This window comes from Nyctereutes procyonoides, unplaced genomic scaffold (assembly GCF_905146905.1).
Source record: "Nyctereutes procyonoides isolate TBG_1078 unplaced genomic scaffold, NYPRO_anot_genome, whole genome shotgun sequence".
NCBI classification, from domain to species: Eukaryota; Metazoa; Chordata; class Mammalia; order Carnivora; family Canidae; genus Nyctereutes; species Nyctereutes procyonoides.
In genome coordinates, this window is record NW_026575125.1 from 73,785,343 (window position 1) to 73,799,785 (window position 14,443).

Below are 14,443 nucleotides of genomic sequence, written 5' to 3' on the forward strand. Positions count from 1 at the left end.
CATGATTTATATGTTGTTTACAGGAACACATACTTTAAAGATACAAATAGATCAAAAATAAAAAGAGAAAAGTATATCATCCAAACAGCAACCACAAAAAAAATAAAAAATAAAAAAAACAAACAGCAACCACAAGAAAGGTGGGAGTGCCTGCCTATACTCATGTAGGACAAAGGTGATGCTAATGCAAAGATTGTAACAAGGTAAAGAGAGACATTTTATAAAGATAAAAAGGCCAACCCATCAGGAAGATATAATAATTTATTAACATGTATGCACCTAATAATCACCAAAATGCATGAAATGAAACTGACAGAAATGAATAAAAAAAGGCAGTTCAAAATAATACTTTGAGACTTTAATACTGCATTTTCAATAATAGATAGGAAAACTAGGCAGAATCAGCAAGGAAATATAAGACTTGAACCACACTGTGAAGCAACCATGCCCAGCAGATATCTATAGGACACTCCATCCCAAAACAACAGAGTATACATACATTCTTTTTAAGTGCACAAGGAACTTTCTCCAGGATAGGTGATATTCTACACTATAAAAAAACCCTCAATATATTTAAAGGATGAAAATAATGCAAAATAAGTTATCCAACCATAATGGAGTGAAATTAAAAGTCTATACCAGGAAAAACATTGGGAAATTCACAAATATGTGAAAATTAAACACCACACTCCTAAATAACCAATAGCTCAAAAAAGAAATCAAAAGGCAAATCATGACATACCAAAATTGTGGGGTCCAACGGAAAAAGACCTCAAATCAATAACCCATCCTTCCACCAAGGGCACAGCAAAAAGAAGATCAAATTAAACCTTAAGTAAGCAAAAGGAAGGCCATAATAAAGATTAGATTAATGAAATAGAAAATAGAAAAAAAAAACAATTAAAAAAATCAGTGAAACCCAAAGCTGGTTGGCTTTCTTCCCTTGCAATTTTCTAGTATATTTTTTGTTTTAATTTAAAATCAATTAATTAACATAGTATATTATTAGTTTCAGAGTTAGAGTTTAGTGATTTATCAGTTGAATATAACACCCAGTGCTCATTCCATCAAATGCCTTCCTTAGGGGGAATCCCTAGGTGGCTCAGCGGTTTAGTGTCTGCCTTTGGCAGGGGGCACAATCCTGGAGTCCCAGGATCGAGTCCCGCGTCGGGCTCCCAGCATGGAGCCTGCTTCTCCCTCTGCCTGTGTCTCTGTCTCTGTCTCTCTCTCTCTCTCTCTCTCTCTATGTCTATCATGAATAAATTAAAAAAAATGAAAATAAATGCCTTCCTTAATGCCCATCACCCAGTTACCCTATCCTCTCACCTAACTCCCCTCCTTCAATCCTCAGTTTGTTTCCTATAGTTAAGAGTCTCTTATGGTTTGTCTCCCTCTCTGATTTCATTTTATTTTATTTTTCCCTCCCTTCCTCTATGTTCATCTGTTTTGTTTCTTAAATTTCACAAATGAGTGAAATCATCTGATATTTGTCTTTCTCTGACTAACGGCACTTAGCATAATACCCTCTAATCCCATCCACATAGTTGCAAATGGCAAGATTTCATTCTTTTTGATGGCTAATATTCAAATATATATATTTCTTTTTTTATCCATTCATCTGTCAATGAACATCTGGGCTCTTCTCATATTTTGGCTATTGTGGACATTGCTAAGGAAGGGACATGATGTGATGAGCATTGGGTGTTATGCAACTGATGAGTTACTGAACTCTACATCTGAAACTAATGATGTTCTATATGTTGGCTAATTGAATTTAAATAAAATTTAAAAAAATTAAAGACATAAAAAGTGTAACAAAAGACAAAGAAGGGCATTACATAATGGTAAAGGGATCAATCCAACAAAGAAAATACAACAATTGTAAATATCTATGCACCCAACATTGGAGCACCTAAATGTATAAAGCAAATATTAATAGAACTAAATGGGGAAATTGATGGTACTACAGTAATATCAAGAAACATTAGCACTCAACTTACATAAATGTACAGATCATGCAGGCAAAGACAATATGGAAACATTGGCTATGAATGACACATTACATTACATGGACTTAATAGACATATACAGAACATTCCATCCAAAAGTGACAGAATACATATTTTCTCAGGTGCACATGGAACATTCTCAAGGAAAGATCACACGATAGGTCACAGAATAAGTCCCAATAAATTCAAGATTGAAATTATATCAACTATATTTAATGGTCACAGTGGTATGAAACTAGAAATGAATAACAGGCAGAGAACTGGAAAAATCATAAAAATGTGGAAATAAAACAACATACTACTGAACAACTGATGGCTCATCAAAGAAAACAAAGAAGAAACAAAAATACCTACACACAAATGAAAATAGAAATATGACATATCAAAATCTATGGGATAAAGTAATTCTAAGAAGGAATTTCGTAAGAAATAAAGGACTACCTCAAGAAACAAGAGAAAGCTCAAATAAACTCTACACATAACAGAACTCAAAAGAACAAATGAAGGTCAAAGTTAGTAGAATGAAGAAAATATATAAAAATCAGAATGAAAATTAATGAAACAGAGACTAAAAAGGCAATAGTAAAACTAAGACCTGGTTCTTTTTTAAAAAATATTTTATTTATTTATTCATGAGTGACAGAGAGAGAGAGAGAGGCAGAGACACAGGCAGAGGGAGAAGCAGGCTCCATGCGGGGAGCCTGATGTGGGACTCGATCCCAGGTCTCCAGGATCATGCCCTGGTCTGAAGGCAGCGCTAAACCACTAAGCCACCCAGGCTGCCCCAAGACCTGGTTCTTTGAAAAGATAGAAATTTAACGAATCTATACTTACCTAGAAAAAAGAGTGAGGAATCAAATAAATAAGACCAGAAATGAAAGAGGAAAGATTACAACTAATTCCACAGAAATAAAAAGGGTCATGAGACTATCATGAGCAATTATATACCAGCAAATTGGACAACTTAGAAGAAATGGATAAATTCCTGGAAATATATTATTCCAAGACTAAATCATGGTGAAATAGAAGTCCTAAACAGACCAATTACTAGTAAGAAGATTGAATCAGTAATTGAAAACCTCCCAACAAACAGAAGTCCAGAACCAGACAGCTTCACTTGTGAATTCTCCCAAACACTCAAAGAATATTAATACTTGTCCTTCTCAAAATCTGAAAAATTGAAGAGAGAATGCTTCCAAACTGATTTTCCAAGGCAAGAATTTTCCTGATACCAAAACCAGACAAGGATACCACAAAGAACAAAATTATAGGACAATATCCCCAATGAAAATAAATGTAACAATCCTCAACAAAATATTAACAAAACAAATTCAACAATACATTAAAAGAATCATACATCATGATCAAGTGAGATTTATTCCAGGGATGCAAAGATGGTTCAACATGCAGAAATCAATGTGATACCGCATATTAACAAGATAAAAGATAAAAATCACACAATCCTCTCAATAGATGCAGAAAAAGCATTTGACCACATTCAATATTCATTTTTGATAAAAAAAAACATTTAACAAAGTGGCTATAGAGGGAATAGACCTAAATATAATAAAGGCCATATATGACAAACCCACAGCTAATATCATACTCAATGATGAAAAGCTGAAAGCTTTTCCTCTAATATCAGGAATGAGACATGGATATCCACTCTCCCCACTTTTATTCAACATAGTATTAGAAATTCTAGCCATGGCAATTAGGCAAGAAAAAGAAATAAAAGACATACAATTTGGAAAAGAAGTAAAACTCACTATTTGCGGATGACATGATATTATATATAGAAAACCTAAAAAATCCGCCAAAAAGTGTTAGAACTAATACATGAATTCAGTAAAGTTGCAGGATACAAAATTAATATTCATAAACCTGTTGCATTTCTATACACAAAGAATTTTGAGAGAAAAAATAAGAAAACAATCTGATTTACAATCACATCAAAAAGAATAAAGTAGGGCAGCCCAGATGGCTCAGCGGTTTAGTGCCACCTTCAGTCCAGGGCATGATACTGGAGACCTGAGATCGAGTCCTACATTGGGCTCCCTGCATGGGGCCTGCTTATCCCTCTGCCTGTGTCTCTGCCTCTCTGTGTGTGTGTGTCTCTCATTAATAAATAAATAAAATCTTAAAAAATACATTCCAACAAAAAAAGAGTTAAAAACAAACAAAGCCTGTGGTAGGGGAGGTGGGCGGGGGATTGGGGTGACTGGGTGATGGGCACTGAGGGGGGCACTTGGCGGGATGAGCACTGGGTGTTATGCTATATGTTGGCAAATTGAACTCCAATAAAAATAAATAAAAATTAAAAAAATTAAAAAAAACAAAGCCTTAAATGATCTCATGTTATGCAAATAAATGTAGCTTGGAATAAAACTCTTAAAAAAAAAACAAAAAGAATAAAGTACCTACAAATAAATTTAACCAAGAGGGTTAAAGATCTATAAACTAAAAAATATAAGACATTGATGAAAGAAATTGAAGAGAACACAAATAAGTGGAAAGATATTTTTGTGATCATAGATTAGAAGAATTAATATTGTTAAAACGTCCATACTACACAAAGCAATCTACAAATTCAATGCAATCTCTACCAAAATTCTAATGACATTTTCCACATATCTGGTACAAATAATTCTAAAATGTATATGGAAACACAAAAGGCTCTGGATAGTCAAACAATATTGAGAAAGAACAAAAGTGGAGGCATCCTACTTCCTGATTTCAAACTATACTACAAACTATATTAATCAAAACAGTATGTTATTGGCATAAAAACAAACACATAGATTAATGGAATAGAATAGAGATCCCAAAAATAAATCCATAAGTATATGGTCGATTAATTTATGACTAAGGAACTATGAATATGGAGTGGGGAAAGTACAGTGTTTTCAATAAATGGTATTGGGTAAATTACACAGGTAACTGTGAAAGAATGAAACTATCACTATCTTACTTATTCAAAAATCAACTCAAAATATATTAATTACCCAGACCTAAAACCATAAAACTCCTAGAAGAAAACATAGTTGGTAAGCTCCTTGGCATCAGCTTTAGCAACATGTTTTTGGATCTAGCAACAAAGGCAAGGGAATTAGAAGCAAAAATAAATAAAGAGAACTATATCAAACTAAAAAGCTTTTCACGGTGGAGGAAACTCAACACAACTAAAAAGAAACATACTGAATGGGAGAAGATATTTTCAAATCCTACATCCAATAAGGGATTAATATCCAAAATGTATTAAAGCTCATATAACTCAACAACAACAATAAAGAATTTCATTAAAAAATATACAGAGGATTTGAATAGGCATTTTTCCAAAGAAGACATACAGATGGCCTATAGGCATATAAAAAGATGTTTAGCATCACTATTCATCAGAGAAATGTAAATCAAAGGAGATATCACTTCTAAATCAAAAGAATTGTTATCAAAAAGTCAAGAAATAACAAGTGTTGGTGAGAATGTGGAGAAAAAGGAACCCTTGTGCATTGTTGCTGGGATTGTTGTAAAGTGGTGCAGCCACTATGGAAAATTGAATGGAGGTTCCTCAAAAAATTAAAAATAGAATTACCATATGATCCAGAAACCCCATTACTGGGTATCTATCCAACGAAAACAAAAGCACTAATTCAAAGTGTTTGAACATATACCCCTATGTTCATTGCAGAGGTATTTGTAATAGCCAAGTTATGGAAACAACCTAAGTGTCCATCAATGGATGAATGGATAAAGAAGTTATGATATATATAATGTACTATACACACACATACATTATACATATATAATAGAATGCTAGTCAGCTAAAAAAAGTAGAATACTAGTCAGTCAAAAAAATACTAGTCAGCCATTTATGACAACATGGATGAAACTTGAGGGTATTATGCTAAATGAAATAAGTCAAACAAGGGAAGACAATTACCACATGGTTTTACTGATATGTCGAATCTAAAAGCAAAACAAAACCCAGACTCATAGATACAGAGAACAGATTGGTGGTTGACAGAGGGAAGGAAGATTGGGGGGAATGGTTGAAAGGGATCAATAAGTAAAAACTTCCAGTTATAAAATAAATAAGCCATAGGGAATATAGTCAATAATATTGTATTAACTTTGTATGGTGACAGATGGTAAGTAGATTTAATGTGGTGATCATTTTGCAATGTATGGAAATGTCAAGTCAGTGTGTTATATCCTTGAAACTAATATAATATTGTATGTCATTTACACTTCCATTAAAATGAAGAAATATATTAATGAATAGACTTATAACAGGTAAAGAGATTCAATTAAAAAAATAAAATACCCACAAATAAAAGCCCAGGGCCAGATGGCTTCACTGCTGAATTTTACCATTTACAAAAGAATTGTTACTGAATCTTCACAATAAAGTAAGTCAGAGATTAGTAAATTCTGTGATATTGAGCCCATTTCTTTTTATCTTTTACAGCAAATTTAAGTCCTTGGTTGAATGATTTTGGTGATTTTGTGTGTGGCACTACTCAGGTAGCTAAGACATGTTTATGTTGACAGAGGTGTTATGGACAATAAAGGCAACTTCTTATCAGATATGCATATCTATTACTATAAGAAAAAATATTCTGACTCCTCTGTGAAAGAAGGGCTCCAATGAATCAGTTTACCACTTGGCGGCTAGTTGGTTGCACCAGGAAATGGTGCCAAATATACAGGTCAGCATTGTCCTCTGCTGTGGGAGTTTTGGACACCTGACAGTGGGAGTAGCCAGGTCAGCCTTGGTAATTAGGAAGGCTATGTTGTGGAGCCCAGTCATAGTATCCAACTCAGTCACCATGACCACTTAGTGTGTGGGCCCATGGAGTTTAAGATGGAGAGTAATATATTCAGAAACTCTATGTAGCAGATTATGCCTAGGATCCTCATACAAATCTGGTTTAGGTGGTTTAGATGATGAGATTTTTGACTTTTGAACTAATGCTGTAATGAGATGAGATTCTTGTGAACCTTGGGAGAAGTTCAATAGTTTTTGCATTTGGGAAGGAAATGAATCTTCAGGAATCAGAAGGTGAACTGTGGTAGGCATTATTTTAGGATTGCCTACCAAATTGCCAGCTGGCATTGCATACACACCTTCTTCCAGTTATTTAATCAAGCACTAATCCATGTGTTTCTGTGAAGCCAACTGCAGATATAATTAGGGCCTCAAATCAGTTGACTTTAACATAAGAAAATTATCTGGGTGGTCCTGACCTAATCACATCACCCACCCCCCACTTTTTCTTAGAGAGGGAGAGACAGAATTTTAAGCAGGTCCATGCCCAGTGCAGAGGCCAATGCGGGACTCAATCTCACAACCCTAAGATCATGACCTGAGGCAAAATAAGGAGTCAGATTAATTCCCAGGCACCCTACATCATCCCTTTATTTTTTTTAAAGATTTTATTTATTTATAGAGACAGAGAGAAGCAGAGACAGAAGCAGGCATCATACAAAGAGCCTGACGTGGGGCTCGATCCAGGGTCTCCAGGATCACACCCTGGGTTGCAGGCGGCGCTAAACTGCTGCACCACTGGTGCTGCCCTACATCATCCCTTTAAATAGGGGTCTAGAGTCAGATACAAGGAAGTCAGAGATTAGAAGCATGAGAAAGAGTTAATGCACTGTTGCTGGCTTGAAAATGGAGTGAGCCTTGTGGTAAAGAATTGAAGCTTTTATAAGCTGAAAACAGCTCAGCTGATAGCCAGCAAAAAAAAAGGCAGTACCATCATCCTATAGCTGCAAAGAACTGAATTCTGAAAACACCTGGATGTCAGCCTTGTGGGACCCTGAGCAGAAATCACAATCATACTGTGCAAGATCTCTTGCCTACAAATATGTGAACTAATAAATGAATGTTTTGTTAACCTAAGTGTGCGGTAATTTGTTGTGCAATAGTAAATTATTATATCATGGGATATAAATATCTGCGATTATTAATTTTCCAATTAATTCTTTCCAAAGTCCCTAATTAATCTTTTCATCACTGCAGATGGGTCATAATAGATCCATACCTACAGCCATGAAGAGTTACATACAAAGACAACAACCATGTGAACCATATATCATTCCACCCAATGGTAGCATGTTTCTTTCCCTCTGTTTTTCTGAGTCATCCCTGAGTGGGGTTATAGTGCAGAAGACATCCATTTACATTTACTGTCAATGCACCAAGAAGATACATCCACAATCTGGATCATCATTTTAGCCTTCTTCTAACAGGTTATGAGGACTCCCTTGAGGCCATTGTGCCATTTTGATGTGCCCAAGTCCAGTCTTTTAGTCCATTTGTTGGTGCCCACACAAAACTTTATTATTCAACAGAGTAAACAGAAACAAGTTCATAATGGGTGTCTCATTCATACAGAAAATTAATACATCATGGCCAGGTGTTAAGTCTCTACCAGGGTCTGGTAGCAAGCCCAACTGAGCTGCTTCTCGAATGGAGAGTAATTGCTAAAGGAAGAGGGCATGGTTTGCTCAAAAAGTAAAGGAGTGTGTTTTTTAATTCTATTATTGGGTATTTTTAAGGTTTCATAGACTCTGTATAGCAAGAATATAATACAATTGGGTTTGCAGGGTTATGAGGCTGAAGTGTCCGAGAAACTTGCACTATAGCTCTGGGTACCACTTAAAATTGGAAACCATATGAAGTCCAAGCTCAAAACCAATATGATATATGTTGTCTCTAAAATCTAAGGCCCTGATTCCCACAGGCTAACTAGAGAAAGGTCATGCCAGAAAGAACTACAGGTAGCTCAACTGTTACCCTTCCAGGGCAGCTCCTTACCCTGGCCTCCCACCCTGACAGGCATAGTGTTCCTTTATGACACTGTGCTCCTGTGGCATACAGAGTCCTCCACTGGGTCGCTTTATAGCACAGATACCACAGTTATTTAGTTTCACTTTGCAGAGACTGTCTTCCTGGGGTTGAGAAGTTCTACAGCTCAGGATCTCTCCTTGGGCTGGTAAACCCTATTAGACAATTAAAATTATTTGTCCAAAGTTAATTATGTAAATAGGGGCTAAGCTTGGGGGAAAGAGTAGGGTTCCTGAATTAGTCATTATTATTTATGCTTTTATTGAATACCTACCGTTTGTCAGGTACTGTGTTGGGCACTAGGGATACAAATATGAAATGGACTGGTTGTGTTTTGAGATGCAAAGAATTCAATAGAGTGTTTCTCAGTTCTTTTAAAACTATAGTCTACAGTTAGAAATATATTTTTATCACAACTCATATTACACACACATAAGAAATACAATTTTCATTTAATATTCACCATACCTGCAATGCAATTTGATATTTTCTATTTGCCCTTATCCTACCTCCTTAACAATTTGCAAATCTTGACCCACTGAATTATTTTCAAGACCTAGCAATGCAGGGAGGGATAACTACAGTTTGACAAAAATAGGTCTATTTAATTATCTGTGATGTATTTCTTATATGGTGCATATATTTATCCTTTCAGGCACATATTTTATGGGAAGTTGGGGTGGGGAGAGCCTTAAGAGTCTCCATCTAAGTCAGTGGTTCTCTCTTTATTTAAAATTTTTTAAAGACTTAATTTATTTTATTGAGACACACACACACACACAGAGGCAGAGAGAGAAGCAGGCACTATGCAGAGAGCCTGACATGGGACTTGATCCAGGGTCTCCAGGATCACGCCCTGGGCCGCAGGCGGCACTAAACTGCTGCGCCACCGGGGCTGCCGAGTCAGTGGTTCTCAAACTTCAATGTGCATAGGAATAACCTGGGAATCTTGTTAAAATGATTCTAACTCAGTAAGTCTGAGGTAGGGCCTGAGATTCTGCATTTATAAACGACTCTCATGTGATACTGATAAGCTGGTCCATGTACCACATGTTCACAAATAAGGATCTAAAAATCAAATATGTTTAAGGGTTTGATCAATTGCTAAAGTGGGGCCTGACAAGTTTCCTTGGAAAGAACTCAACCTAGGAAAGAGAGTTTGCAGATATTAACCTGTAAGAATAGCACACTTTTTAAAAAGATTTGTATTTATTTGAGAGAGAGAGAGAGCACCTATGCCAGGAGGAAGAGCAGAGGGATGAGCAGACTCCCTGCTGAGCATAGAGCCCAACATGGGGCTCTATTCCAGGACCCTGAGATCATTACTTGAGCTGAAGTCAGACCCTTAACTAACTGAGCCACCCAAGGGCCATAGCACAGCTTTTATTATACAGATTTTTTTTCCTGGCCTAGGCTGCAATATCTGAATTTGATGAGGATATTCATGTATGCAAAAACCCATAAACAAAAGAATACACATAAATGATCATTTTGCTAAAAAATAAAAGAGATTAGAATACCAAGTAGCACTAGCAGAATACTTACAGATAACTGAATAACTGTAACTCAAGTGGGGAAAGAGATTTATTCACACTTCTATAAGTGTCAAGGGTGGGTGGGCTTTGGCACCTTAAGGCCTCCAGCTCATGAGACTCTATCAGTAATGGGTACAGAACTCAGGAGAAAGGGCACAGTGCCCAGCAGATATAGAAGTATCCAGGAGACAATGGCATTCATCTTCTAGCTGCCTAGACTTGTTAGTGGGCATAGGTGGGACCTCCTTCAGGCTTGCTCCATGTCTGATTCCATCCAGCTATGTGCTACTGCATGGCAATGTTGTGGGAGCCACCACCACCCCCCTCTCCACATACATATAAGTATCTGGTTAATACATAAGAGGCTGGGTTACAACACACCTCACATACTCAGTACCTCATTTGATCCACTTGGCAGGCCCATGAGACAAGTAATATCTCCATTTCACAGATGACAACACTGACCCTTATAACAGTGGGTCTGTTATAACTGTCAGGTTGATTCCTCTATTAGTCCCAGAAAATGTGAGTTTTACCTATTATTGTACATTCTGACAACAGGAATTTTTTTAAGTGTCTTCACTGCCTTCTTAAACTCACTGAACAGTTCAATCATTTGCCATATATTGTTTTCTGATTTTAGTTATTTTTAAATTATCACAGACATAATTAATATATCCTTTAGGGAAAAGAGATGAGTAACCAAAAAAAAAAAAAAAAGAATCACACCATGGTGGGAGCCATAGGACAGTACAGGACTCAGAAGGAGCAGCAGTGCTCACTGACATGGATACAACTGGGGAAGACATGGGGATGGGCACACCTGCAGAGGAATGGCACAAAAGTACCTACCATGAGGTGACTGAACTCATTTTTGAGTATGGGTGAGACCTATTTTTGGCTACCATATGGGAAAAATAATTGCCTACTTTTTAGTATAACATACTTTCAGAGTTCTCTCAGTGCACAAATGCATTATGCAAACATATCTTTACAAAAATGGGCTGGTACTGCATATGAGGTTCTAAAAATGGTTTTATTTTATTGTTATTTTGCAATGTACCATGAACACCTCTTCCATGCACATGGATAAAAATTACCTACTGAAAGGCAGAGAGCATAATAGTCGGATGAAAAGGCTTCTGGTAATAAGAGTGACACCTAAAACAAAATTTCAGCTTAAAGTTAGAGCACATAGCCTGGCAAATGCCTGCCAGGGAAAGCAGGGTCAGCAATATTCTCATTAGAGAAGTTAGAATTAAAGACCAAAGACATTAAAGATATGGGATATCATGTAAACCCCTTTGGCCTCTACCTCCGCCCCTCACCCCCCTGACACCTCGTTGCCCCCTTGGGGCAAATGGATCCTGTGCATCTCTTTGCATCCAATGAAAACCACCCATTTTCTGTTTTTTCCTTAACTCTTCCTGAGCCCTTGAAATATCTCCACATTCTCTCATCATCTCCTCACTTCCCAAGTGCCTTTCCTGTAAGTCCTCCTGATAGTCCTTGGAGTCGTCCGTCCCCCTGTCCGTTTTTCTTTTTGCTTTCCTCGGCACATAATCTTCAGCTGGGCGCTTTTCGGCAGCCCGTGGCTCACCCTCAGGCTTTGCCTGGGATTCTGGCTTGCCCTCACCGTGTGGTTTTCCCTCATTTTCAGACTTGCCCTGTTTTTCTTGCTTTCCCTCATCATCTGGCTGTCCCTTATTCTGGAGCTTTCCCTCATGCCCTGGCTTCCCTTCCTCTTCCAGCTTTTCTTCCTCATCTGATTTTCCTTCATCTTCAGGCTCTACTTCATCTTCTGGATGTCCCTTGATTTCCAGCTTTCTCTCATTTTCATTGTAGAGTTTTTCCATGTTGAGATTTCCCCTTCTTTTCCTTTTCCTAGGGGGTGGAGTGGGGTGGGGTAGGAGGGGGAAGAGAAGACAAAGGAGACAAGGGAGACTGAGGGCTTGGAGGTGGAATGCTGGTGGTGATACTACTGGCATCCTTCCCCTTGGCTGGGTTCTCTTGACCTGGCCAAGCCTTCCAAGTGTGTTTTCTACCCACCTTTTACCCTACAATTCCTCCCACATGTGAGAGCCAACCATTTCCCTGGCAGGCCCTACCACCTTCTGTACCATCCTTCAGCATGGTATGGAGGATGGGCAGTGGGGACCTCAAATTCTGCATTCGGTGTGCCCTCTACACCCTCCCCACACCGTTCCTGTCCAGTGCCCTTCCTCCCTTTCGCTCACCTGCAGGGATTCTGGACAGGTTCCTCCTACTTTTCTAGCCTTGCAGGTAATGAGACTCCAAATTCTGCCCATGCTGTACCCTCCACACTCCCTCCCCACTGCTCTGGGTCCCTGCCCAGAGACCCTCTTATTTCACTGACCTGCAGGAATTCAAGACAGGTAACTCTTCCTTTTCTAGTGTTGTAGAGAATTGGGAACAAACACAAAGAACTGCAAACAGACAGGAGATAGGGGCTGGGCATTCAGTGGATGCACAAAGGCTTGGGTCCCTTTTCTGAATCCCAACCCTCCAAGTGTCTTCTGCACACCATTTACCCCACCATTCCTCCCAACCATTTCCCTGGCAGGTGTATGCAATACTTGTGGTGGGGGGATGAGAAGTGGGGGCCTAAAATTCTGCGCTCTACACTCTCCCCACCAACATCCCTGCTCAGAGCCTCTTCCCCCTTTCACTCACCTGCAGGGATTCTGGACAGGTTCCTCTTCCTTTTCTAGCCTTGCAGAGTGCTGGGGACAGACACACAGACCTGCAGACAGATGGAAGACAGGGGCAGGGCCTGTGCACTCAACCGACTGAGGTTTCTTCCCTGAATCTGGGCTCTCCTCATGCAACATTTCCCTCTCCTACCTCCCCCGCATCCCAGCCGCCATTACTTTTCATGCCTCAGGTCCAGACCAGGATGCTTTCAGAACTGTTTGGGTCGCTGTGTCCCCCTCCTCTGCAAGCAAGCCGCCCAGCCCACCCCCTTTCCGCTGAGGTCAGTATTTCATTTTAGGCACAGAGTGTGAGAAGGGGTTATTTCTAGAATATGTCTACATTTCACTGTCGCACTGCGGGGCGCCCCCCCCCCCAATTTCAGGTTCAAAAATGGATGGAGGGCGCAGAGGAGGGGCGTGGAGGAGGCAGCAGCGGGGCCTGCTATGGGGTGCTCCTCCCCACCTGCCCACATCTGCGCTGTGCCCCCCCTCCTCACCAACCTCCCGGACCCCTTCCTGCTCCGTGCTGCTCCCGGTTCCTACTCCCATCCACCTCCACCCTTGCTCAGGGTTGCCCGCAGCGCCCACCTTTACACTGACCTGCGGGGCCCCGGGCAGGCCTGCGCCTCCTCGGGCTCGCTGAAGCCCGCTCGCCCCTCGTAAGCCGTCCCGGCAGCTCAGAGAGTTGGTTCCGCGCTGGTGACGGAAACCGACAGCGCAGGGACGAGACCGCAGGGTAGGCGGGCGAGCGAGCGGGCGCCCGGGCTGCGGCCCACGTCGGCGCCCGGCCAGTCACGTGAGCCCCGCGTCACCCGAGCTCTGTCCTCCCCCCCCCGCCCCGCCTCCTCAGCCCCATCCCCAAGGGACCCGTCAGAAACAGACGGTGGGGGAGGGGATGGCCAGGGGGAGTCACAGACAGCAGGAGCGGGGAGTCTTCCCAACTGCAAGTGCTTTACCTGGCGCATCGCAGGTCCTCGCACAGCATCCCTGTGAAATGCACGTCATTGCCAGGTGTGACTGCTGATCACAGGGAGGGTACCCGACTTTGCCGGGAGTGCTCAGCAACTGTGTACCACAAGCATCTTTCAAGACCCGTTCTGCCTGACTCCAGAGCCCAGGTAGTAGTGCCGGCCAGGAAGCGGCGCTGCCACCTTGAGTAGCTGTGTTCCTGGGCCTCCTCTCTCCTCAATCCTCAAGTTTGCTCTCCCTGAGTGCCTTCTGTTCATTTCCCTCTAAACACCGATAATTCTCAAATCTCCATCTCCAGGCTATTTCTTCCCCTTAGCCCCAGACCCTTTGTCAACTGTCTATTGGATACCACTACTTGAATGC

At 40.2% G+C, this 14,443-nt stretch overlaps 1 protein-coding gene across 4 annotated transcripts; it reads right to left on the reverse strand.

Annotated features, from left to right (window-relative positions):
* Window positions 1-11,427: 11,427 nt before the first annotated feature.
* Window positions 11,428-13,870, reverse strand: TCEAL6 (transcription elongation factor A like 6). 4 transcript variants are annotated; one of them, XM_055338722.1, is made up of 4 exons: window positions 13,712-13,870; window positions 13,092-13,161; window positions 12,775-12,844; window positions 11,428-12,281 (listed from the first exon to the last, which is right to left on the reverse strand). In XM_055338722.1, exon 4 carries the CDS (start codon window positions 12,251-12,253, stop codon window positions 11,672-11,674), a length of 582 nt encoding a protein of 193 aa, XP_055194697.1. In that variant the 5' UTR covers window positions 12,254-12,281; window positions 12,775-12,844; window positions 13,092-13,161; window positions 13,712-13,870; the 3' UTR covers window positions 11,428-11,671. The 4 variants fall into 4 exon arrangements, with proteins under 4 accessions (XP_055194697.1, XP_055194698.1, XP_055194699.1 ...); XM_055338723.1 differs by having other exon boundaries at window positions 13,700-13,870; XM_055338724.1 differs by lacking the exon at window positions 12,775-12,844.
* Window positions 13,871-14,443: the final 573 nt, after the last annotated feature.